This window comes from Chrysemys picta, chromosome 6 (assembly GCF_011386835.1).
Source record: "Chrysemys picta bellii isolate R12L10 chromosome 6, ASM1138683v2, whole genome shotgun sequence".
In the NCBI taxonomy this organism is placed as follows: Eukaryota; Metazoa; Chordata; order Testudines; family Emydidae; genus Chrysemys; species Chrysemys picta.
Window position 1 is genome coordinate 5,381,127 of NC_088796.1, and position 27,740 is coordinate 5,408,866.

The 27,740-nt window shown below is 42.2% G+C and overlaps 1 protein-coding gene across 9 annotated transcripts in view; it reads left to right on the forward strand.

Moving 5' to 3' along the window:
- Positions 1-27,740, forward strand: part of UBAP2 (ubiquitin associated protein 2) — a 136,967-nt gene that overhangs the window by 51,139 nt on the left and 58,088 nt on the right. For 5 of the 9 annotated variants that reach the window (XR_006174510.2, XR_010588747.1, XM_008166367.4 and 2 more), the window contains exons 5-10: positions 573-726; positions 3,075-3,152; positions 18,278-18,332; positions 19,728-19,831; positions 24,366-24,425; positions 26,015-26,067. Coding sequence is in view for 5 of the 9 variants with exons in the window: in XM_008166367.4 (XP_008164589.2) it covers positions 573-726; positions 3,075-3,152; positions 18,278-18,332; positions 19,728-19,831; positions 24,366-24,425; positions 26,015-26,067 (504 nt within the window). In the remaining 4 variants the exon portion in view is untranslated. The remainder of the gene's footprint in view (positions 1-572; positions 727-3,074; positions 3,153-18,277; positions 18,333-19,727; positions 19,832-24,365; positions 24,426-26,014; positions 26,068-27,740) is intronic. The other 4 variants (XR_010588748.1, XR_010588749.1, XM_065549943.1 and 1 more) reach the window with 1 other exon arrangement.

The window sequence follows — 27,740 nt, forward strand, 5'->3', positions numbered from 1 at the left end:
CTTGTTTTGGCCCAGTTTCCCCAAGCTGCTTTTCTGATACTCTGATCATCAGTGCTTAGATTCCAAGAAAGCCAAGTTCGTTTGTTTTATTTTCTAATCCATCTGCTCTCTCGTTGACCTCTTTCTCCTTGTTGCAAATATGCATTCTCCCCTGACCTGTTGAGAGATGGAATGATTTAGTCCTGTTTGTTTCCAGTCAGACTTCTGAAAACAGTTGAGAGGATGAATACCTACCTTTTAGAAAGTTTTCTACTATGCTGTCTAGCTAGACTTCTTTAAAGTAACCCGACTCAGTTGTAGCCAGAAAGAGTTGATATTAAATGCATGCTACCTATGTTCCATGGGAAAACCTGCTCTCAAAAAGCTGTATCCTCTTCCCCCTCACAGAGTGATGTCTTCCTTGCTCTCTGTCCTAGTTTAGCATGTGAAAAGCATCACATACATCTATGGCTTTATACACATAAGATCCATTTATCTATGAATTGGGGTTTGGGCTGGAAAGTTTTGCAAAGTTGGCTGTGGTTATCTCTGCTTTTTGAGCTGTTGTGTCTAATACTTCTCTACCCAAATAGACTTCATGGGAGACTGTAGGGGGAAAGAAGAAAAGCCTTGGAAAAGAGAGTTCAGAAAACAAAGAGAACAGAGAAAAACGAGGGGACAGAGAAGTGAGCCGTGGACGGGGAAGCTCCAACAGACGGGGAAGAGGAGGCAGCCGTGGCCGAGAATGTAAGCACAGACACCTTCTAGTCGCCTTAGTCTTTCTCTTTCTTGCAGCTGAAATTGGTTGAGTTATGAAAGAGAAGAGGACCTAGTGGAATAAAATCCAGCAGATCCTCAGAGTGGTGACTGAGTTACTGCATTTGTTTTTTTTTTTTTTTTGGCAACAGGTATGCAGGATGCTGTTACATGTATTGGTTTTGAGAATTTATTTTTGATTTATCTTTTTAGAGGCAAATTGAATTTATTTTAAATATCTTCTGCCTTTTTATGATCACATGATTTTTTGAGAGTTGCTGTTCGGCACTTAAATTTGGAATAGAACTTTTGTAAGGACTGTATGTTGAGCATTGTAGAGCAGATAAAACCTTATTCATTTTCCATATGTTTCTTTTAACAAGCAAATAGCCAAGTTTTGATTCCATGTCATATGAGTGGGAGAACCTGAGGGTAGTCTGAGTTTTATGAAATGTTTTTCCCCTTAAGGGAAAATGAAAAGGCCTTGGTATATTCTGGGGATTAATTATAAGGGCACACATGCACAAAAGATAAGTTTCTACGCAAATAGAAAGGGTTCGGTGTGAACCTAAACATTATTAGAATTACCACAGTGTATTTAAGGGCAGTGATTCCAATACATTGCACAAAAGAGTGCTAATATGCTGCAAACGCTATTTCCGAAGTTAGGTAGTACTGAATTAGATCACCTTTGAGTATGTTACCCATTATTTAAGCCATTTCTTAAAGTGCTCCAACCATATTATTAAAAAAAACACATACAAAGTCCATATGAAAATATATATGTACATTTAAAAAAAACAAACCTCCACCCATACAAAACAGTACACTGCATATACAATTCTCCCCTTGGAGAGATGATGAGAATGAATGAATCACATGTGACAGATGTTAATCACATTGCTTAATGCACTACTGGAAGGCCCTCAGATGCTGCAGTGATCTGGGTGCTGTAAGAACGTATATAGAATAGTATCTAGATGCTGTTTCATTTAATGATCTGGAAGATGATGTATAGAGGATATTAATGAAATTTGCAAGTTGCTTTTAGAACAAATAAGGGAATATCAGGGCTTGTCCACACAGAGACTTAGTGCATGGTAAGCCAGAGTGTGACTGTATAGCGCTCTAGTGTGCCATGCACTAACTGATCATGTGGACCCTACTGCCATGCACTATGGAACTTTTAGTGCACTATGGAACTTTTAGTGCATGGTAGCAGGGTCCTGACCTGTTAGCGGGCAGCAGGCTGAAGCGTTGCACTTTAACACCCTGGCTGGCTGAACACTAACTGACCATGTGAACAAGCCCTAATTCACCAAAACAAAAAAGTAGCTGCCCAGAATTTGTTTGCCAGAGCCAAATGCAGCTTGGCCTTCAAGTTTTGGGCTCTGTGCTAAATCTGGAATTTAAGGCTTTCAAATGGGTTCTAAAATCTTGCAAAATGTGCTCTCTGCACCTTTATGTGCACGTAGTTACGTCCCCATTGCAGTGCTGAAAACAAGTCGTGCAGTGCACAGTCTCCATTTAACAAGCACAAGTGCTGTAGTAAGTGGTGAGAGTCGTTATTTTCCTTCAGGGAGCCCCTCCTTTGGATTTCATCTGACACATCAAAACATACAGCCAGAGGTTTTCCACGGAACGTAATTATAGATCTCTTGTAAAACAACAAAAAACATTGTGTCCCATGCAGGTTAAATGTAAAGGACCAGATTCTGGTGGACTCTGTGTGTGAGGTGGGGGAAAGGGAAGGCATGAGACGGGAGGCTTCTTCCCCACTCCCTTCTAGGTCCTCCTGGTTCTTTCACAAGGGACAATCAGAACGTAGTTGGGTAGGGAAGGCTCAGTTTAAGGCTAGCCTCAGTACCTGCCTCCTCAGAGTGGTGAGGTCATGACCCTGTCCTCCTTCAGACAGGTCAGCAAAGCAGGCCAGGGACAGAGTGTGATGCACCAAAGAGTGGCAGAGCTCCTGTTGCCCCATATTTCCTCCTATAGCCCCAGGTGGGGTTCCTGCTGCAAGGTGATCTCCCCTGCCCCCCACTCCACTCTACAATGCCAGGGCCCAAGATTTATGAACTTCCATTTAGGCACCCAAATCCATTTTTAAGATGCTTAAATTAGTGTATTGATTGGAGAGTTGCTGAGCACCCCCAACTCCCATCACCTCTACCTCACTTGCTGCACCAGCGCAGCACCTCTGAAAATCCAGCAGTTTATTTAGGTGCTCGTTAGAAACTCTGAGCTACCCAATCTGTTGCTCCTCTCCATTGTTTTCAAACCTCTTACAAATGTAAAGATAAAACTTCCTTCCCTGTCAGTCTTCTGTTTTCTCTCCCCAGTTCGAGTAGAAGAGAATGGAGTGGACAACAGTCAAGGGGAGAGGCCTTCAGACCGTGGGAAGCGTGGTCGTGGGAGAGGTAAGGTGGTGTTGCTGATGCATGGACAATCACGGCTTTTCTCTTGTTCAAAGGATAACGGGCTTTTTTAGATCTCAACAGGAAGAGCAGCTTAACAAGCCCAGCCATATACAATAGTCTGTGCCCTTTGGTTCCATAAGAAAAAGCCATGTGTAATTTGATTTTCATTAAAAAGCCACAGAGGGTCCTGTGGCACCTTTGAATAACAGAAGTATTGGGAGCATAAGCTTTCGTGGGTAAGAACTCTTGCATCTGAAGAAGTGAGGTTCTTACCCACGAAAGCTTATGCTCCCAATACTTCTGTTAGTCTTAAAGGTGCCATAGGACCCTCTGTTGCTTTTTACAGATTCAGACTAACACAGCTACCTCTCTGATACTTGATTTTCATTAAATTTTTGGCTTGAGTGACTTAAACAAGGTGCACAAGCCTGCATGGCAGGTTCAGATGTGGGCTGGCGTACTCAGATCTGTCACTTGACCCCAAAGACATCCAGCATTTGGGCTGTGAGCCCTCAATAACCTGCTGTTATGGGGAGTTCCAGCCACCCCATGAAAGTCAAATCTGAGCGGAGAGCTGTGGACCCCCAAGATACACTATGGCCTGTGGGGCAGCACTGGGTTATTTTATTAAAGATAATGAAGGGGTGGAGGGGTTTGACTTGTACTTGTGCCAGTCCCTCAAAGTGGATTCTGGTGGTGTCAAGAATGCCATCTCTGCTTTGTACCCTTTGAGGGGACATCATGCTTCTCTGAGGCTTGCTAGCTAGGTGACATGGAAGGCTAAGGGAACCTGGGATACTGTGAGAGAAGAAAAAAAATCAAAAGGTGCAGGAAGTAATCTAGATTGTGTTGTGCTGAAGATAAGGGAAAAGGGTGAAATCTGGATTTATCAGGGTTTTGGTAGGGGAAGCGTCTGTTGATTTAGTGGGTGAGGAGAGCACGGCTTTTGGGGGTGGAAGTGATTTCTTTAGCATGCAGGGAGGGTTCATGGGGAGCCGTAGTATCTTGTGGGTTGGAAGGGAAGTGGTTGTTGCTAGGAGGAGCTGGGATAAAAGTATGTCAGAGCTAATAAAAGCAATAAGTAGCATACTTCTAATTTCATATGCACAGAATATTTTTGCAGTACTCCCTATCCTTGGCATAATACCTGAGGATAATCACATGTTCAATGACACATGAGAGCAACAGTTAATCTGTATCTAACCCTGCTCCTTTAAGGACTGGCAGGAAACAAGGGCATGTAGTTTCCAGAGCAGAGTGGGAACATGACTAGGTTGTGCATGTGAATCAGCAAATACCAGGCTAAGTATGTGTACAGAGTAGCTGTTCAGAGAGGGGGGCGTTATAATTAACTGCTACCATTTTCTGAGTTTTCGCACCAAAAAACAAACGGTGCAAAACTGGTGGAGCTCAGTTTTTGTTTTGAAAGTGAAATTTCTGTTTAAGCTTCTGAGGTATAAGGAAAAGAAATAATAAAAAAAGATTAAATTAGGAGTTTTTCAGTTGATGGTGTCCTCCTCCAAATGTGTTCCAAAAATGAGTCTCCCACATTCACCCAACTCTTTACAGTTTTAATAATAGTTTGCTGGTGTTACCCTAGGCACTCAGATACAGTAGTGAGGCTAAGCGCAGTAAGATAACTAGATAGTTTCTTAAATGTCTCACAACTAGGCATTTAATAATCACGAATAGAAAGCTGGCATACCTTACTGAGAAAAAGAATGCTTTGTGTGTGCCATCTTCAACCAGACACAATTCATTGCATTGTGTGGTACTTCTATATCTGCCTAACAAATAGACTGCACAGTCACATAAATGAGCTAATTTAATGAAAGGCCATCTGTAGCTCTTAACTATCCATGATAAACTCTCTCTTCTTATGGCTTCTGGATCATTGGCTGATGCATGCATTTTGGGGGAGAAAAATACCTAAGGTTAAAATTTACTAAAGTAATCCTTAAAAGCTGCAGGGATTGCTTAAAGTTATATATTTCACTTCCTCACCGTTAAGTCTTCTCTTTTCAGGATCACATGACCACCTCTCTTTGCATATTAGCAGAAATATAATTTTTCCTGCAGTCAGCTTAATGCAATAAAAACTGGTTTCTTGCTGCTTCACTAAATACAGAAAAGTCGAGACGAGGGATAAAGTTTTCCTTTCAGTCGAGAGCAAATTGGTCACTTGTGATCAGCATGGCACCCTCACTTTATATAATCTAGTAATAACAACGTTCAAAGGCATCCCATGCAGCATTTCTCTCTGCATTTCTAATGCACATGTCACTCAGGAATCTAGGCACCAGATACAAAATTAGGGGTTGGTTAATGTTTGAACAATGGACTCCATTTCTCCCTTCCTATTTTAAGCTGCCTTCTCAGGCAGGAATAATCTTAGTGGCTGTTTTCTAGGAGGATCCGTGCTGGGCCATCGTGTTACTCCTTCATAGGAGACAAACCTGATTTAAAGAGATGATGTGTACTCATCCCTGAAAGTGGCAGGAATGGGGCTAATCCTGTGGCAATAGTGGTGCGTAGCCCTCTATAGAAACCTCTGCCCTGAGATTTTCACCCTCATGTCTGTAAGCTGCATGCTTATCCAGCAGAGATGCCGTGATCTGTATGACATTTTTTCCAACTGCATGCACTGGACATGGTGCTATGTTTACAATGTACAAACAGTTCGAGCCGGTGTAACAACAGCTGGGTTTTGTACTATTGGCTGAGTAGTGGACAGCAAAAGCACTTGTGTGTTAAGATATTGCCTACTGGAGTGGCTCTATTGCACAGACCTTAATCTCTGCGTAATAAGTAGAGGGTATAATCTTTGATTTAGAAAGGAGTCAAGGAATAAAAACTTAGCTGGGTCTTCAGTATCTTCATCTCTCATTCTCAAGACCAAAGTTCTTGAATAAGCTTAATTTATCCCTAAGGGGTATTATAATGCTGATAGATATTACTTTCTTGCAATTACTGCCTGATAGCAGTACAACATGCAATTACGATACATACTAAGATATCTTGTATGATACATACTGAGATATCACAGGCAGGCTTGCTAACCTAGTGAGGAGGCCTTTAAAGTAGGTTTGCTGGGGGATGGTGACCTAAGCCCAGAGGTAAGTGGGATACAGGGAGGAAACACGAGGAGGAGGGTGCAACAGGAGAGGCCTCCTGATCCCTACTGAGAAAGTAGGGCAATCGGCTAGTTATCTTAGGTGCCTGTACACAAACGCAAGAAGTCTGGGAAACAAGCAGGAAGAATTGGAAGTCCTGGCACAGTCAAGGAACTGTGATGTGATTGGAATAACAGAGACTTGATCAGGTAACTCACATGACTGGAGCATTGTCATGGATGGGTATAAACTGTTCAGGAAGGACAGGTGGGGGAGAAAAGGTGGAGGAGTTGCACTGTATGTAAGGGAGTAGTATGATTGCTCAGAGCTCCAATATGAAACATGCAGAAAAGCCTGTTGAGAGTCTTTGTGTTAAGTTTAGAAGCGAGAGCAAAAAGGGTGATGTCATGGTGAGCGTCTGCTATAGACCACCAGACTAGGAGGATGAGGAACACAAGGCTTTCTTCGGACAACTAACAAAAGTTTCCAGATCACAGGCCCTGGTTCTCATGGGGGATTTCAGTCACCCTGACATCTGCTGGGAGAGCAATACAGCAGTGCACAGACAATCCAGGAAGTTTTTGGAGAGTGTTGGGGACAACTTCCTGGTGCAAGTGGTGGAGGAACCAACTAGGGGCTGTGCTCCTCTTGACCTGCTACTCACAAACAGGGAAGAATTAGTAGGGGAAGCAAAAGTGGATTGGCAACCTGGGCAGCAGTGACCATGAGTTCAGGATCCTGACCAAAGGAAGAAAGGCGAGCAGCAGGATATGGACCCTGGACTTCAGAAAAAACAGACTTTGACTCCCTCAGGGAACTGATGGGCAGGATTCCCGGGAGGCTAATATGAGGGGGGAAAGGAGTCCAGGGGAGCTGGCTGTATTTTAAAGAAGCCTTATTGAGAGCGCAGGAACAAACCATCCCGATGTGCAGAAAGAATAACAAATATGGCAGGCAACCAGCTCGGCGTAATAGAGAAATCTTTGGTGAGCTTAAACACAAAAAGGAAGCTTACAAGAAGTGGAAACTTGGACAGATGACTAGGGAGATGTATAAAAATATTGCTCGAGCATGCAGGGGTGTAATTAGGAAGGCCAAAGCACAATTGGAGTTGCAGCTAGCAAGGGATCAGAAGGGTAGCAAGAAGGGTATCAGGAAGGGTTTCTACAGGTATGTTAGCAACAAGGAGGAGGTCAGTGAAAGTGTGGGACTCTTAATGAATGGGAGAGGCAACCTAGTGACAGATGATGTGGAAAAAGCTGAAGTACTCAATGCTTTTTTTTGCTTCAGTCTTCACAGACGAGGTCAGCTCCCAAACTGCTGTACTGGGCAGCACGGTATGGGGAGGAGGTGAGCAGTCCTCAGTGGTGAAAGAACAGGTTAAGGACTGTTTAGAAAAGCTGGACATGCACAAATCCATGGGCTGCATCTAATGCATCTGAGGGAGTTGGCTGATGTGGTTGCAGAGCCATTGACCATTATCTTTGAAAACTCGTGGTGATCAGGGGAGGTCCTGGATGAATGGAAAAAGGCAAAAATAGTGCCAATCTTTAAAAAAGGGAAGAAGGAGAATCCGGGGAACTACAGACCAGTCAGCCTCACCTCAGTCCCTGGAAAAATCATGGAGCAGGTCCTCAAGGAATCCATTTTGAAGCACTTGGAGGAGAGGAAGGTGATCAGGAACAGTCAACATGGATTCACCAAGGACAAGTCATGCCTGACTAACCTAATTGCTTTCTATGATGAGATAACTGGCTCTGTGGATATGGGGAAAGCAGTGGACGTGATATATCTTTACTTTAGCAAAGCTTTTGATACGATCTCCCACAGTATTCTTGACAGCAAGTTAAAAAAGTATGGATTGGATGAATGGACTATAAGGTGGATAGAAAGCTGGCAAGATCGTCGGGCTCAACGGGTAGTGATCAATAACTCGATATCTAGTTGACAGCCAGCATGAAGCGGAATGCCCCAGGGGTCTGTCCTGGGGACAGTTTTGTTCAACATCTTCATTAATGATCTGGATGATGGGATGGCTTGCACCCTCAGCAAGTTTGCAGATGACACTAAGCTGGGGGGAGAGGTAGATACACTGGAGGGTAGGGATAGGGTCGGGATAGGGTCCAGAGTAACCTAGACAAATTGGAGGATTGAGCTAAAAGAAATCTGATGAGGTTCAACAAGGACAAATGCAGAGTCTTGCACTTAGGACGGAAGAATCCCATGCACTGCTACAGGATGGGATCTGACTGGCTAAGTGACAGTTATGCAGAAAAGGACCTGGGGATTACTGTGGATGAGAAGCTGGATATGAGTCAACAGTGTGCCCTTGTTGCCAAGAAGGCCAACGGCATTTTGGGCTGCATTAGTAGAAGCATTGCCAGCAGATTGAGGGAAGTGCTTATTCCCCTCTATTCAGCACTGGTGAGACCACATCTGGAGTATTGCGGCCAGTTTTGTGCCACCCACTATGGAAGGGATGTGGACAAATTGGAGAGAGTCCAGCGGAGGGCAACGAAAATGATTAGGGGGCTGGGGCACATGATTTATGAGGAGAGGCTGAGGGAACTGGGCTTGTTTAGTCTGCACAAGAGAAGAGTGAGGGGCAATTTGATAGCAGCCTTCAAGTACCTGAAGGGGGGTTCCAAGGAGAATGGAGCTCAGCTGTTCTCAGTGGTGGTAGATGACCAAATAAGGAACAATGGTCTCAAGTTGCAGTGGGGGAGGCCTAGGTTGGATATTAGGGAAACACTATTTCACTAGGAGGGTGGTGAAGCACTGAAATGAGTTACCTAGGGAGATGGTGGAATCTCCATCATAAGCGGTTTTTAAGGCCCAGCTTGACAAAGCTCTGGCTGGGATGATTTAGTGGGGGATAGTCGTGCTTTAGCAGGGGGTTGGACTACATGACCTCCGGAGGTCTCTTCCAACCCTAATCTTCTATGATCTGGAAAGATGTGGGAACAAATTATTGAACAATCTGTTTGTAAGCATCTACTGAGTAAGAGGGTGATAAGTAAGAGCTAATATGGATTTGTCAAGAACAAATCATGACAAACCAACCTAATTTCCTTCTTTGACAGGGTTACTGGCCTGGTGGATGGGGGGGAACTAGTAGATGTGATATATCTTCATTTTAGTAAGGCTTTTGACAGTCCCACAGTCCCAGACATTCTCATAAGCAAACTAGAAAAATGTGGTCTAGATGAATTTATGGGTGCACAACTGGTTGAAAAATTGTACTCAGAGTAATTATCAATGGTTCTCTGTCAAACTGGGAGGATGCAGGGATCTTCCTAGGTCTGGTACTTCTTAATATTTTCATTAATGATTTAGATAATGGAGTAGAGTGTGCTTATAAAATTTGTGTATGAGACCAAGCTTGGAGTGGTTGCAAGCATTTTGGAGGACATGGATTACAATCAAGAATGATCTTGACAAATTGGAGAATTGGTCTAAAATCACGAAGATGAAATTCAATAAAGACAAGTGTCAGGTACTATACTTAAGGAAAAAGAAATGCACAAACTATAAAATGTGGAAAAACTGACTAGGCAGTAGTACTGCAGAAAAGCATCTGGGGGTTATAGTGGATCACAAATTAAATATGAGTAACAATCTGATGCAGTGCAAAAAAGGCTGATTCTGGAGTGTATTAACTGGAGTGTTGTATGTAAGACACGGGAGGTAATTATTCTGCACTGGTGAGGTCTCATCTGGAGCACTTTGTCTAGTTCTGGGTGCCATGCTTCAGGAAAAAGGTGGGCAAATTGGAGAGAGCTCAGAGGAGAGCAACAAAAATGATAAAAGGTTTAGACAACCTGGCCGATGATGAAAGGTTTAAAAAAGTGGGCATATTTCATCTTGAGAAAAGAAGTCTGAGTGGGGACCTGATAAGTTTTCAAATATGTTCAGGGCTGTTAGGAAGAGGACAGTAATCAATTGGTCTCCATGTCCACTGAAGATAGGACAAGAAGGAATGGGCTTAATCTGCATCAAGGGAGATTTAGGTTAGATATTAGGAAAATCTTTCTCACTATAAGGGTCGTTATGTGCTGCAATAGGTTAACAAGGGAGGCTGTGAAATCCCCATCACTGGAGGTTTTTTAGAGCAGGTTGGACAAGCATGTGTCAGGGATGTTCTAGGTATACTTGGTCCTGTCTCAGCATGAGGGGCTGGACTAGATAACCTCTCAAGATCCCTTTCAGCCCTACATTTCTGTGATTCTGAGAGTATCTGAGTAGAGTTCTATAACAAAGGTGATATGGAGAACTGCTTAGCAGGACACAATCAGGTTAAAAATCCTAAAGTTATAAAAAACAAAATTCCTTATTTGTGTGAAGTGATTAAAAGTGTAATAAGTTTACCAATTTAACTTTCATTGTGGCGTTTTACACTTTGAAAAATGAGACTAGACTTGTCAGTTTCACTTCTGTTCCTCGTCAGTTTTTAGTAAATCCTTTTTTCTTCATGCTGATGTAGAGCATGTTTGCATTGCAAACGCTGTAGGGGAATGTTTATTAGAAGAAAACCTGCTACCATGGGAATTAAAATAATGAAAAAGGGGTGCCTGGTGGCGATAACTTCTGCCCAAAGAGTCTCTGAGATTAGGGCATTTACCTCGGTGCCACTCTATACGCTGTTTTTCTAGGACAAGGTTAAGCTGCGGCCACATCCGGTTTTCCTGCCCAAGGTGGTTTCGCAGTTTCACATGAGCCAGGACATATTTTTGTCAGTCTTCTTCCCAAATCCTCATAAGTCTGAGGAGGAACGTAGGTTGCACTCCCTGGATGTCAGGAGAGTGCTAGCCGCCTACATCGAAAGGACTGAACCATTTTACAATTCGACACAGTTGTTCATCACAGTGACGGATAGGATGAAAGGTCATCCAGTGTCCACCCAGAGAATTTCATATTGGATCAATGCCTGCATCTGATTTTGCTATGATCAGGTAAAAGTGCCTCCCCCGGCAATTGTAACTGCCCACTCAACTAGAGTGCAAGCCTTGGCGGTGGCCTTCCTGACCCATGTGCCAATTCCAGTCATTCATTCACACATTCATGTCTCACTATGCGCTTACCCAGCAAGCCTGAGATGACGCCGGCTTCAGTAGAGCAATATTACAAGCCGAATGTCTGTGAACTCTGAGCCCCTCTCCAGGGATACTGCTTGAGAGTCAGCTACAATGGAATCGACATGAGCAAGCACTCGAAGAAGAAAAAACGGTTACCCACCTTTTCATAACTGTCAAGTATCAGGGGGTAGCCGTGTTAGTCTGTATCGGACTCTATGCATCCGAAGAAGTGAGGTTTTTACTCACGAAAGCTTATGCCCAAATAAATCTGTTAGTCTTTAAGGTGCCACCAGACTCCTTGTTGTTCTTTTCATAACTGTTGTTCTTCGAGATGGGTAGCTCATGTCCATTCCATTACCCGCCCTCCTGCCCCTCTGTTGGAGTGCCGGCAAGAAGGAACTGAGAGGGTGTAGGGCCGACAGCACCTGATATACCGATGCATGAGCGCGGCACCCCAGAGGGCGCCACGGCTGACCCTACGGATACTGCTAAGGCAAAAGTCTCCGACAATTGTGCATGTGGGCGTGCATGCACCTAGAATGGAATCAACATGAGCGAAAGTTAGGAAAAGATAGGTAACCATTTTTTTTCCCAACGATTAAACCACACTAGGGCTTGATCCTGTGAGCATGTGTGTGTCTGGAACTCTCAATGGACTTCATGGGGAATGGAGAATGCTCAGCACCTTAGAGGATCCAGGTATCCTATTTCCTGTAACTGAGTTGCTATGGAAAATCTCTCTAAATGCAACAAAGCAAACTACAGCTGGTGTGTGAAGTTGATTAAGAGCGTGAGATACATTAGTGAACAGAAAAAGGCCACCTGGCTCAATTAGTAAAATGTGGGAACAAACTAGAGTAAAATGTCAAAATGAGCAATACGATGGAAAAAAAACCCAACAAACTTTCCACTGCTGGCTTCCTGTGAATAGAGAGGAATAGCCAGGATTTGGCTTGACACTTGAACCCGTTGTTTGGAGATCTGAGTGTAAAGGAAGCTGAGAAATGTCAGGATTAGGAGTGGCAATTAGAGCTGTAATTTTATTCTTTGCCTGGTGCCCCCATTGTTTCCTTTTGTGCTCAGTAGGCTGACTAATTGAAGCAAGGTCCATTCATGCAGCCTGCTTGAGAGTTTAACATGTGCTGCTGCTGCAAAGTTGCTCGTTCTCCTTTCTTGCGCAGATGGAAACTTACCGTCACAGAATTGCCTGTTGTGTTGCCAAAAAACCTGTGACTTCCTTTTTGTTTTGAAAACTGACCATTATGGTGCATTTTTTGTTGTGGAAACTATATGGACAAGGCAGTTCCATAATATCACAGTTAGAGCCAGCCTTCCCTCCCTTGGATGGATACTGCATCACAGCACTTAAGGCTCCATCTACACTGCAATCTGTTGGTCACTATTAAGGGACAGTTTTAAAAAATTTCCTAATACGGGGTGGGGAAAACCTGTAATGCCATAGTGACTCATCAGTGATTTCTGTGCGAGTTGCCCTCTAGGGATCCAAACGCTTAAATAACTTTGAGGCTGAGTTTTAAATTCAGAGTTGGGAGGAGAGAACTTTTTGGTTTAAAAAACTCAAAATATGGATTCGGTTGCTTCCTGAAAGCGTGGTCACTTTCAGTCCGTATACCACCAGAATACTTCTGATTCCAATTCCAACGGAATCTACTGTGTTGGAAGCAAAGATGGCAAAAGATTATAGGCGTTGAGATTGTGCACAGCATGTTTTCCAGAGTCGGGTTGTGTTGCCATGCATGGTAGCAGCATGTCTCCTCTCTTTAGGATGCAGCCAGCCTCTTTTGATCACCCAGGCTCCACTGCAGCAACCTCCTTGCATCACTTCATGCTGGAACTCTACCAAAGGACACAGAAGGAATTAACATCATGGAACGTTGGGGCTTGTCTACATGGGAACACTCAAGAAAATAATCTGAATTAAAATTTCAAGTGGATTAATTAAACTTCATTAAACCCTTGTGTGGACGCTCTTATTCAGAATTAGTGACCTTAATTTGGTTTAATTAATTTCTCTTAATGAATTAAACTGAACTAAGGCCACTTTAATTCTGAATGAGACCATCCAGACAGACGCTTAATGCGGTTTAATTAATCCACTTTAAACTTACAGCTTTAGGCTTGGTCTACACTTCAAAGTTATGTAGGCATAGCTGTGTTAGATGGTGTCAAAAATACCCACACCCAGACCAACATAAAACCCCCAGTTTAGATGCAGCTATGCCAACAGAAAAGGGCTTTTGTTGATATAGGTTATGTCTTTCAGGAAGGTTGTGTTCCTACACGGACGGCAATACTCCTTTTGTCAGGGTAGGCTGCATCTAAGCTTGGGGGCTATGCTGGCATAACTCTGCTAAAATAGCCATGTGAGCATAGGCTCAATAGTGTAGTCATACCCTTAGTTATTTGGATCAATTTTCCTGAGTGTTCCCATGTAGATAAGGCCTTTAAAAAAGATCCAGAATAGAACTTCCTGGTTTGTTACCTAGAAGACCACCTCTCTTGAGGTCAGAATATGGAGTGAAATTGCTGCATGTCTAGCCCTAACCAGTAACTTCATTTTTCAGTCCTTAATGAAACACCAGGACAGGATCTCTAGCACTCTCTTCATGTACTAAATTGTCATCTTAAATATAATTAGGAAGGCCAAAAAATAATTTGAAGAACAGCCAGCCCAAAGACTCAGAAAGTAACAGCAAAAAATGTAAGTACATCAGAAGCAGGAAGCCTCCTAAACAACCCAGGGGGCCACTGGACATTGGAGATGCTAAAGAAACTCTCAAGGAAGATAAGGCCATTGCGGAGAAACGAAATGAGTTCTCTGCATTGGTCTTCATGGCTGAGAATGTGAGGGAGATTCGCAAACCTGAGCCATTCTTTTTAGGTCACACCTCTGAGGAACAGTCCCAGATTGAGGTGTCGTTAGAGGAAGTTTTGTTACAGATGGATAAATTAAATAAGAAGTCACCAGGACCAGATGGTATTCACACAAGAGTTCTGAAAGAACTCAAATGTGAAATGGCAGAACTACTAACTATGGTTTGTAAACTGTCACTTAAACCAGCTTCTGTACCAAATGACTGGAGGATAGCTAATGTGACGCCAATTTTTAAAAAGGCGCTCCAGAGGTGATCCTGGCAATTACAGGCCGGTAAGCCTGTCTTCAGTATCAGGCAAATTGGTTGAAACTATAGTAAAGAACAGAATTATCAGACACGTAGATGAACATGATTTGTTGGGGAAGAGTCAATCAGCATCCTTTTTGTAAAGGGAAATCATGCCTCACCAGTCTGCTAGAATTATTTGAGTGTCAACAAGCATGTGGACAAGGTTGATCCAGTGGATATAGTGTACTTAGATTTTCAGAAAGCCTTTGACAAGGTCACTCACCAAAGGTTCTTAAGCAAAGAAGGCTGTCATGGGAAAAGAGGGAAGGTCCTCTCATGGATCCGTAATTGGTTAAAAGACAGGAAACAAAGAGTAGGAATAAATGGTCAGTTTTCAGAATAGAGATAAATAGTGGTGTCCCCCAAGGTCTGTACTGGGACCAGTTCTGTTGAACATATTCATAAATGATCTGGAAAAAAGGGTAACCAGTGAGGTGGCAAAATTTGCAGATGATACAAAACTACTCAAGATAGTTAAGTCCCAGGCAGACTGCAAAGAGTTACACAAGGATCTCACAAAATGGGGTGACTGGGCAACAAAATGGGAGATGAAATGCAAAGTAATGCACATTGGACAACATAATCCCAACTACATATATAAAATGATGGGGTCTAAATTAGCTGTTACCACTCAAGAAAGAGATCATGGAGTCATTATGGACAGTTCTCTGAAAACATCCACTCAAGGTGCAGCACCAGTCAAAAAAACTAACAGAATGTTGGGAATCTTTAGGAAAGTGATAGATATAAATCCATGGTATGCCCACATCTTGAATACTGCATGCAGATGTGGTTGCACCATCTCAAAAAAGATATGTTGGAATTGGAAAAGGTACAGAAAAGGGCAACAAAAATTATTAGGGGTATGGAACAGGAGAGATTAATAAGATTGAGAAGAACAGGAGTACTTGTGGCACCTTAGAGACTAACAAGGTGCCACAAGTACTCCTGTTCTTCTTTTTGCGGATACAGACTAACACGGCTGTTACTCTGAAACCTGTTAATAAGATTGAGACTTTTCAGCTTGGAAAAGAGACAACTAAGGGGGGATATGATAGAGGTCTATAAAATCATGACTGGTGTAGAGAAAGTAAATAAGGAATTGTTATTTACTCCTTCGCATAACACAAGAGCTAGGGGTCACCAAATGAAATTAATAGGCAGCAGGTTTAAAACAAAAAGAAACATTTCTTCACCCAATGCACAGTCAACTTGTGGAACTCTTTGCCGGAGGATGTTGTGAAGGCCAAGACTATAACAGGGTTCAAAAAAGAACTAGATAAGTTCATGGAGGATAGGTCCATCAATGGCTATTAGCCAGGATGGGCAGGGATGGGAATGGGCAACAGGGGATGGATCACTTGATGATTACCTGTTCTGTCATTCTCTCTGGGGCAGCTGGCATTGGCCACTGTCAGTAGACAGGATATTGAGCTAGATAGACCTTTGGTCTGACCCAGTATGGCCATTCTGATGTTCTGATCTTTCACCTACATGTCAAGTTCTCCTTCTATAATGCTTTCACCTGGTCAAATGGAAGAGGTGCTCTGCTGCTCAACCCATTTATATGCTTCTTATACCTCTGCTTTAGCTATTGAAACGAATGCCTCCTGCTTCAATCAACAATATCTTTCTATTCTAAACTCCCTGACTAGTTCTGTAGGTTACTATCTAAGTGTCTTGCCTCTATCAATGTTCAGAATGATATTGCTGAAGAATCCTTGAAACATTCCTACCTATCTGCCTATGTTAGGTATTTCAGCCCTTTCCAGAAGCAGCCCCTGTGCAGGACATTTCCCTAATGATCTAAAACTAGTCCTATCCATCTAAATATTTATACTGTCATCATTGGGGTTCTCTGGACTCTGTTTCTGAAGGAACCTTGACAATGTCCTCTTTTTCCAGTGCTGTGCACATTAGGTATCCTGAGTTGAATAGTTACTCTTCTTTTGGAGAGAAATTAGAGAGAGATTGAGGCCAGATCTGCCAATAACAGATAAACTTGGTCCAAATTCTAGTGCCCTTCCTGGAGCATACTAAGGTCAGACAAGCAATGCCTTGCTTTCTTGTATGTGTTTAAGAGCTTACATTCACACATGCATCCAATTGCTTCGTGACTGTAACTAGTACTTGGGAGCCCTAAAAGATTACAATAGCAGGGTAATGTTACAAATTCATACTTGTCCTGATAGTTGGGGCAACCTAAAGATCCCTGTTTTGGTAACCTGTAATGCATCCATAATAAAATATTCTGCTTTGCTGTGTAGCTGGAGCTCTAGGCTCCCAGGTGTTGTGTTATGCAAATAGGTAGTTGTGAATTCTGAATGTATTTTCTTCTCAAAAAGTATGCCATCACACGTTAACAGCAAAAAATGAATGGAAAACCAGATGTAGAAATGCATTGCACATATGAAACACGGTTTAAAATGCTAAAATAGCAGACTACTTTTGGGATTATTAAGTAATGTAAATGATTCTAGTATGTTGTCAGCACTATGCAAGACATGAAAGTAAAGACAGTCCCTGTACCAAAGAGCTTATAGTCTGAGGCTGATGTCAAGAGTGCAACCCAAAGGAGGGAACACCCTGCCCCCCGCTGCATCTCTCCCCCAGTGCCAACCACCCCCCGCCACATCACCCCCCCCCCAGTGCCAGCCGTCCCCCAGCCGCATTGTGTAAGAATGGAGTCATTGGATATAGTTAAGGCTCTGATTTTGTCACGGAGGTCGTAGAAGTCCTGCCCCCTCCCCCCCCCGCCTGTGATGGCTGGTAGTTGTGGGGTACCCTGGTCGCATCTGGCAGTGTGGCTCCCACAGCTCCCAGTCACTGGCCAGGGGTAACTTGCAGCTCCCGGCTGCCGTGAGCGGCGGGGGAGACCCGGAGCTGCTAGCGAGGCCCTTTCTGTAGCCACCAAGAGAGTTGTAGGGACCCAACCGCTCCCCGTAGATATTTTTAGTAAAAGTCAGACAGGTCATGGGCTTCCGTGAGTTTTTCTTTGTTGCCTGTGACCTGTCCATTTATTTTACAAGAAATATCTGACAAAATCTGAGCCTTAAGTATAATTTGAATAAGGCGAGAGTTTCGGCTTGGCGAACTGAGACTGCATGACAGCTGCGGGGAAAGGCCCAGATCCAGGAGTAGGAGAGGGAAACAAAATGGGTTGTTGAGGCTAACATTGGTACAGCAGAGGAATGAGAGAAAGTGTGATTAGGCCAGAGGTGTAGGCTGGGGATTGTGCAGGCCTTGGAGTCAAGCACAAGAAATTGAAAGGTAAGGACTGTACACTGAACTTAGATAATAATAGCTATACATCTCCATACTAGACATAAAAAAATATGGTTTGAGTAGTTTCTAGTATATATTTGCCCACCCAAGTTTAATTTGTGTGCTGTACAGAGCTAGGTTGATACGCACATTCAACAGTAGAGGCACTGTGTTGATGTGTATGATGTACATAAGATTTTATGTTGGCCCTTACCTTGGTCTGTTTGATCCTCTCCTCTTCTAGTTTTAAGAGGAGAGGAAAGAATGGTTGCTTTACTATACTACTAAATATTATGATGAACTAATATTTTGTTCTTTGCATGGATTAGAGAAGGGTTTTTACTTTGAGGGAAATTGAGGAGAGAGAAGTTGTATTTAGTAAATTCATCCATTCTATCTATCTTCTTCAAACCCAGTATTCTGTGTGACAGATTAGCAATCAGCCCATCTGTATGGGTGCTATTAAAGGGTGTTCTCTATTCTTGTAGGGTTTGGACGTGGTAGAGGGCGAGGAGCTGGGAGATTTTCAGCCCAAGGCATGGGGTAAGTGATGCATATAGTTCTCAGGGAAAATCGAACACAGCAGGAGTGTTAATCGCTGTCCAATTTGTTAATACTACTTGACAAATATATTGTATATTGCTGTGGATAGAAAGCATACAGATCTGTGAAACTGTCTGTGAAATACTAGTTTGATTCATTGTATACAGAGTGACTATTGCCATCTCTAGGCAAACTAACATTAACGTGAGTACACAGGAGTCAACATGTCAGAGACACTCAAAAAAAAACAACCAACACCCTAAACAAAATCCCTCCCCAGTCCCCAGAAAACTGAGCTTGTCCCCATGTAACCCAGCCCCTCAAGGAAAGTCCAAGTCAATCCAGAGGCGTTGCAGGTTGAAAGTTCTGCATGGCTGGTTTGTAGCCCAGTTTGAATGGAAACTTGTTTGGCTGTAGTTTGAAGCATGTAGATTCTTAAAAAAAACCCCAAAGACAAGTGAATCTAATCTTTTCTACCAGAAGGTGCGGGAGCTTCCCTCCATTCTTAGTGTTTTACATTGTAGACAATGTTCTTTGCACGTGCGTGCACCTTGGTACAGAGTCAAAAGAAGCTTCTTCCCCTGCTGAACCCACAACTCGAAGGGTTTTTCAGTCTTGCCACTAGAACTCTTTTCATCTGGGCTGCAGGACTGTAACCTCGTTGCCTCTAGCCATTATTTGCTCTCCGTAACTTTGTGGATCATATCCGTGGTGTCAAGAGAATAAAAATTAGCTTTTTCTCTTCTCCTTCGTGTCTTGGCTGCCTCCACGCCTTAGATAAGCCTTCTCCTTGCTCTTTTCCTCTTCTCACTCCATTCTCATGTGATAGGCTGAAAAACAACCCCCCCTCCTTTTTTTTTTAAACCAACAAATCAGTTTCCAGGTCACCATTTGGCTACCTCTTAGATATTGAGCTGTTTTGGCTTCAGTGGGTATTTCAGAACACTTCCATGCCACCATCTTATTGATACACTACGTGTTGCCCTGCATAAACTTCAGGCACCCTAAAAGCATGCGACGTGGGATTCTCATCAGTAGTATCCTGCTGAGAAGTGATCAACTGATTAGTTTACAGTCACAGCAGAATCTTATGTTTAATGAGGATGGGAATGGTTTGCCTGGTATTGCAACTTTTCCAGGAACTAGGTTTTGTTCAGTTTCTTTACAATGACTTTTTTTTAATACTGTCCTGGTTTTTGGTGGCACACCCCCACCGTTATTGGGAGTAAAAAGAAATTGACTTTTTTGAAAAACACAAATTATTGAAATATGAAAGACAAGAACTGGTAAAAATCTAATACAAATATAGACCATAAATTGGGGCATTTCATTTTGTGTGGCTTTGGTATTCACTTTCTGCATATTTCTGTTCTCCCCAACCTTTTTAAACCCTAGGACATTTAACCCTGCAGACTACACGGAGACTTCTGCCACAGATGGCTTTGGGCCAAAACCAGAAGTTTGGGAGACTGGTCAGAATGATGCAGATGATGGAACTGGTAAGATGGCTTCCAAAAGTGGAAGAGCTGGAGTGAAAAGCTGTAGCAAGTTGCCCTTAAAATAACAGCTCTGCTGTGGTTTTTTTTTTATGAACATCTGAAAATAGTTATTCTTCTCACCTGACATGGGTGTTTGCTCCCTTATACAGCTTGCTGCAGTACTCCAGCCGCAGGATGGCTGTATATGTACAGCTCTGTGGTTAGACAATGAGAAGGGTAGTTCTCGTTCGCAAAATCATAAACAATTCCCCACGAGTCGAGAGAGGTTGAAGGATGGAGCTATTTAAATCCGTTTCCCTATAGGGAATTTTTGATAGGTACATTACGGTGAGATTTTCCAAAGCACGTGACTGATTTACAAGCACACATCTCATTGAAAGTCATTGGGACTTGTGCCCCTAAGTCACTCAGACACTTCTGAAATTCCCACTGTTACAGGAAGGCAAACAGATTAGTTCCTGAGGTGTGGGACAGTTCCTAGATCTTGCCATCTTCCAGAACAGGAAATAACTAGAAATGTGAATAGGCCATAGAATTGCTACCAACAGAACAGTCTGTATCTTCATATGAAGATTAAGAGGTTTTGTATTTATTGGTGGAATCTTAAGGGTGGAATGTTCATTGCTGGTTGGAGGCAGAGACACAGACAGTAGGTTGAAAGGGGAGTGGTCTTGTCCGGGCACTGGAAAGCAAAGAACATAATCTGACTTATCAGTGACTCAGAAAAAGAACAGAATAGCATGCTGCCTCTTTGAGTTCCAGGTCAAGAGATGTAACGAGGGCAAAAAAAAGATTGTGTCATGCTGGAGAAATGCCACTAATTACAGTAGTCCAGCAAGTGGAGGAAAATGGATGACTTCAGCATCTGAGGAATTGCTCACAAGATGGAAGGGTTCTATGCAGGTCATCTTTTTGACAACCCTTCTACTGTCAAATGAAAGGAAAAGGCTGATACTGGTGACCAACTGCTGATGTAAGGAGAAGGATTTCAGCTTCACTGAGCACTGGTGTGAGCCCCTTGTGATGTGACTTTCTGCGTTAAACATTCTCCATTTAGGCGGATAGGAGGCGAATCTCCTCGGTTCAGAGCTGGTATGGCTCCTTAGGCAGACTTTAAACTAGTTGGAAAGGAGCTTTTACTTAGCTCAAAATCTGGCATGTATTTCCAAAATGAATGATTCTGAATAGATTTGTCCTGCAGCAAAACACACATAGCTAGAATAAAGATTATTAATTCACTGATGTTTGTTTTTAAAAAATAAGTTTTAAGGCTAGAAGAGGCAGTAGAAGTGATACTACATGTGAAATCCCGCCTATAATGTTAGCATTGGTGCTTGCTATATAGGGACACAGAAGAGAGGTGGGAGGCAGGGCATGCTATTCTAATTATTTGAGAAGCAGTGAAATCCTACTTTAATGAAGAAAGGAAAAGATACAAGAAAGGAGAATCTACACTGAGAAATTGATAGTCTCATCCTCACTTCCTTACCAAGAATGGAGAGCTAAAGAAATTCTTGGACGAGCTATTGATATTTGAAATCATGGGAATGTATGCAAATAGAGGACTCTGCCCAGATGTCTGGGTAACGAGAATAGCTAAATATGACTAAGCACAGATTCCTAAGTTACATAGAGGACAACTTTGTGACCCAGATAGAGGAGCTATCCTTATCTACTTAGCAATAGGAGAAGAATTCACTGAAAAATGGTGTGGGGGTAATGGAGTTTGGTGCTAAAGCATGAGCCACTGAAGTTCTCCTAGCTCTAAATGGGCTAGAACACATCAGTACAAGGGTATTAAAATGCAGGAAACCAAATTTTGAAGACGATGGAAAGCTGGTGAATGTGGTGCAGTGGGAGGAAAATGTGGGGAGAGAAGCCTGGAGCACCATAAAAATTACCATACTGAAGAGCGAGTGACTAGAAGAATAAGAATAATGCAAAGAAGCAAGAATGCATGCAAAGCAAAGATAAGGGCAACAAAAAAAGCAGAATGAGGCGTCCTCTCTAGGTAGGAGCGGAAAGACAAATTGAGAACAGCTTTTGCATGTTTAGCTGGAAGAAAAGTACTGGACAGATAGTGGAGAAATACTAAACCACAAATTGCAAAACAGTTCAGCCTTTTTAGATTTTTAAAAGATGTCCTTCTAATATCAACTCAGTTTTGAGTTCATCGTACTTGTTAATTTGTCCCCTCCCACTAACCAGGGTCAATTTTTCAGCTTTTTAAAAATTCTTTTTAGCTTATGAAATTCGTTTGCACTAAAGATGCCTTAGAATATGATGTCCTGGGCTGTCACAGATGGCAGAAGAGTCGCAAAAGGGTGCATGGATACTCTCGAGATGCATCATTCTGGGGCATCATGGAAAAGCCAGCAGGTTCCATGATGTTACAACACCAAAGTATTGCTGATTGTGAAGAGGAAAGGAGAGGAGGAGTCTAAGTAACTTATAGAACCTCAAAAAGTTAAAACACACATCTATTCCAAAGAGTAGAAGGGAGCAGTTTATAACACTTTCCCTATTTGCTGCTTCTGTCCACTATTTTTTTTGTAGTTGTAGGGTATGTTATAAATAGCTTAAAGAGAACTTTTTAAAAATGCAAAATGAATGATCCCTACGTGAAAAGCAATAAACCTGAGCACTGTGAGTTGGTAGGTTAATGGGGTACTTGCCAGGTGGCCAGAGGTGCCCCCAGCTTTCAGATTTTTTGCAATACACTGAATGCGCTCACTTTCTTGTGACTTCTTGCTATGGGAGAAACCTGTAAGCATCTAGAAAATAATGGGATCCTGAGCAATAAACAGCATGGGTTTTATATAGAGTAAGTCAGAGCAGATTCCATCACTTTTTTAAATGGAATTATAAAATCAGTGAATGAGAAGAATGCAGTAGATGTGATCAAATGTTTATTAAAGTACGGCTATTGTGCCTCAAATTTACTAGTAAATGTAATTCAGGTTGGCTTGGATATGTGCGGTCCCATGTGATTTATGAAACTGACAGAAGGGCCACAAAGAAAAGAGAGCAATAAACCACAATGCATCAGTCTCAGAGGATGGAGGTAATGGTGTAGCGGGGAAGCTGCAAGGGGTTGGGTTTTAGGTCCATTGTTGAAATGGAAAGAGCATTTTAATGAAAACTGCAGATTATACTAAATTGGGAAGGGCTGTAAATTACAAGGATAACATAAAACAGAGGGGAGCTAGGAAGGTTAGAAATAGGGATACAATAAGTTTCACACTCAAAGTGCAAGGTAATGCATCTGGAGTGAAAGGGGGGGAAAATCCCAAAGGTGTGATCAGTAGCCAGAAATTAGGAGGAAAATAGTAGCAATCACACCAGCAATAAAGAGTAGAATGCACTTTTACTGGCTTGTTGAGCTGTTGCAAAGCAGATAAACCAGCTTTTACAGAAGAAAAATGGAAGCACCCACAGATGGAAATCCAGGATGAAATTTGCATAACAAACATACTTGGAAAAACAAAACACAAACTTTCAATAGAAAGAAGATACTTGTAAAAACTGCAGTGTCCCAGAAGACGTAGGGCAATAGTGGACAGAAAATTATTCAAGTTTGCAGTGCTGAAAGGTGGCATTAAAGCCAGTGTGATGATTTTTTTGTTTTGTTTTTTGGACTGCAGAGGCCTTAAGACGTTGAAGAGAGGACCTGTTGTGCTAGTAGTAAGATCATACCTGGAATACTGCATGCAGTTCCAGGCCCTTCAATGTAGGAAGACGTTGGCAAATAGGAATTAATTCATAGAAGAGCAACAAAGTAGTTGAGGCTGAAGGGATTGACTTTGGAAGCAAGAGTGAGAATGAAATGCGTATAACTTGGCTAATCTTCTAAAATGCATAGTGGGGGAGATGTGCTCATTGTCTGCAAATGTTTGAAGGGTGCCAATACAGAAAACGGGTTGATCCAGTGGGGGTATAAAATAAGAATGGGATGAACCATTAGGCTGAATGTCAGGGAAATGTCCTAACTGTGGGATCTGTTGGTTTGGAATACTCTCCCAAGGAGACTGGTGGAAGCCTCATTCCTGGACTTGAGTAAAACAAAACTATACAAAACACTTGGAGCACTATTGGTTATTATTAAAGTACTGACACAAAATACAGAGACCATCCTTGCCCTGAAGAGCTTTACCATTTACACAAGTCAGAGACAGAGAAGACAGGAGGATGCATTCTTAAGAGAAACTAATACAAATACATATAGAACATATCCTGTAGGGAGCAATCCTCCATTGGCCAGAGGAAGAAGCCAGAGGAAAGGCTGACTTAACTTCCACATCTAAATTATACTACTCGGGCGCTTCCTCCTGTCTGAAAAGCCATGGACACATGGGCTAGCTTGGGAGTTTGTCCAGGAATTGGAGATCTGTTGAATTTTCCTTAGAAACGCCAAAAATTACTTTGCTTAGCTGCAGGTACGTGACTCAACGCTTTATATGGAGACCTTCAGTGAGAGGCTATTTGGTATAGTGTGATTGAGAGACATTTCAGGCAATTTTATATTGCTCCACAGAGCCAGCCCAGAGTGGACATTATCTTGCTCAGGACCTGCCAAATAATTGTGGACTCCAAGGTATAAGTCCTCTTTCTTTTTGGGGGGTATGTGTATGTTGGGGGCAGGGCTGTTCAGACTGCCAAATCAGCAGTGTTCAATCCTATTGTCTATGACTTAGCTGCAATGTAAAACACACAGAGGAATGAACTCAGATATATTGATATATATACATCTATATTGATCTAATTAGCGCAGACTGGATTTGATGCTGTCTTCAAGGGGCTTTATTTTAAAATTCATTAATTGCAAATGGTTCAGTGCCGAATACAAGAATGCGATTAAAACGGAGGTGTCTTGCAAAGCTACATTTGATCAAAGGTGATGGAAACTAAAATTTTACTGCTGGTGGGTGCTTCGCTTGTGGTTGTGTAGTTAATTGGATGGCTCTGTTCCTGGGATAGCCTCAAGTGTGTGTGCCCCAACACCCCTGCTTTCTAATGGTTTCCGACTGTTGTGTGCCCCCTCTCTCCCTTGCTGTTTCCTATAGAAGAGACCAGTTTTAAAAACATTAAACACGTTTCCTACTGCTGTGCTATTCCTGCACGTGTTAGTCTGCCTGTTGCGCTGCACAGCCTGCTCTCTGCAACTTGTGACATAACTGGCTTGGCACCATGCTGCAGCTGGAGTGGCAGGCCAACCGCCATGCTGCCACAGTAGGAATGAGATTTTTTTCCCTGTAAAATGGCTCTTTTCCAACTCGGGAAAGTGGACTGGGGTTATTCTGGCCTGAGGAGACAGCCAGCAGGCAGGAAGGGAATGTCCTAGAGAGGACATCACTGTGTGCTTTCAGCTCGGGCGGGTACGAACCGGTGATACGCAGACTGAGGCACGCAAACCGCAAGTGGCTCTTTAATGTGTCTTATGCTGCTTTTTACAGCACATGATGATATTAAAACACTGGTGATTTAATTATTAGCCAGTCTAAGTTATTAACCAATCAGGATGCTTTTACTATGTTGCTTACCAATTGTAGTTGATAAAATAATAATACTTGGTCAGTCATTTTGCTGTGAGAAATAAATATATATATATATATATATATATAAATAGTAAATAAAAAAATGAATTCACACTACTGTGGCTCTTTTGGGTTATGTTGATCACTGATTTGGCTCCTGAACCACTGAGGTCTGAGTATCACTGGTCCAGATGCAGACTTTGGAAGTCTAAGCAGGTCTTGCTATGCAGCCAGTATGGATCCCATGTTTATGGTGGTGCAGAGCTCAGATTCTGCTCTGCTTTAGGATTCCATCATTAAGTTTAATCATCAGGGAAAGGTGAGTGGGGTGAATGTCTCACCATGCTTGGTGCTATTGAGTATGATGGCTGATTTAAGGACACTGTAGTCTTTCCTTTAACATAAACCATCTCTGGTACCAGAAGGGCTAGAAATATCCTTACATTCTAGAGAACATGTTAAAAATATCTCCCAAAAGACCCTAACTCTGTAGAGCATCTTGTGGTCCTGACCATAATTTCCTGCATGTACTGCATTCATAACTGTAATTAGAGATGGACGGTAAGATGGCTTTTAATGTGCGAACTGAAATATGATATTGAGTCTTAGGATTTGTGCCTAATTTCTCTTCTCTCCCATACTGCAACAGGAGCATGGAAGAATTCGATAGAAGAATGGACGGCAGAAGACTGGAATGAAGATGTAAGTATATGTGGATGGGTAGGCAGCAATTATTCCCTCTGTGCTGTCTGTGCATCTCCTTCAGAAGTCCAAAATAAATGTCCTGTGTAATACTTTGCAACGTATGGGGGGGTTGTAAGAAAAATAAAAAATTTTTTTAGTTCATTCCTATTTAATGGAGATCATAAAATCAATTATTTGATTAATTTCATTCTACTTTTTGGTTCAAATAATGTAAAAATATTGTTCCCCATTTTATGAGGCTGGGTGAACTATTTGTGAATATAAGAATTTTACATATTTTTTTTACAGTTAAAATATTTTCATTCTTAACCCAACTCTACTATTTATCACTTATGAGAGTTAATCACACACATTTCTCCTTGCATTGTCTAGAGCTTACACCCTTCGCATCATGAGACTTTTTTATATAATGATCTTTATGAACTGGTAGATTAAGTATAAAAAATTAGCGACTGACGAAATTTTGATCCATGTTTTTCTGTTTATAAGATCTATATCGTTCTTTTGACTTTTTTCAAAACATGAGTCAGTCTTCTTTGTGTTAACAGACTACTAAAAAAAAAAAAAATCAAGACATAGCATTATCACATAATCACTTTTTTTTGGTTACATTCCACCCCCCAACCTATGTTCATGTATTTTTCTCAGGCCAGTGGCCTTGCTTCATATCTGTAAAGCATTTAGCACATTTTTGGTATTCTAATAATAATAATAATAATTAATAATACCTACCAGCCCAGTCTGAGGAACCCACAATAACAAACCACTGTGTATATGCAGGTTAGAGGAGTTTGGAGTGGAGTGGAGAAATTTGATAAGGAAACAGAGAACTTTAAAAATCAAGGTCCTTCTGCTGTATGTGGACATCAGATACTCTATGCCCGTTTTCCTAAGAGGAGGAGTTTGCTTCAGAATGTTTGGTCAAGACCGGTGGTGGTTTGGTTCTTACTGGAGAGAGGAGTGTTTCACTTCAAAGACAAATCTGAAAATTATTTCTTAGCTTCCAAGGAGGTTGTAATCTGGAAAGTATTAAAAGTGCCACGTATTATTATCCCGTGTGCATTCTTTAAAGGTGTCCGTTTTAGATTAATTAGAAATCTGTCTTCTATTTTTTAATGTCTGAGGAGTGGTTCTGTTGTTGGTATAGTATAGTCAAATAACTGGGTTTATTACAGGAGCATGGCCTTGTTCAAAGAAATCTATGCAGGCTAACCCCTGCATCCATTTGGAGCATCGTCGAAGTCATGTGCTCCCATGTGGGCACAGGGGTTGGTCTAGATCAGGGGTGGGCAACCTATGGCATGCGTGCCAAAGGCAGCACGCGAGCTGATTTTCAGTGGCACTCACACTGCCTGGGTCCTGGCCACTGGTCCAGGGGCCTCTGCATTTTAATTTCATTTTAAATTAAGCTTCTTAAACATTTTTAAAACCTTATTTACTTTGCATACAGCAATAGTTTAGTTATATATTATAGACTTACAGAAAGAGACCTTCTAAAAACGTTAAAATGTATTACTGGCACACGAAACCTTAAATTAGAGTGAATAAATGAAGACTCGGCACACTGAAAGGTTGCTGATCCCTGGTCTAGATGGAGCTCATTGCAGGATTAGGGGCTAATTTTGTCTCACTTCACATCAGGGATCCCTCTGTTCTGGCCTGCCAGCTAC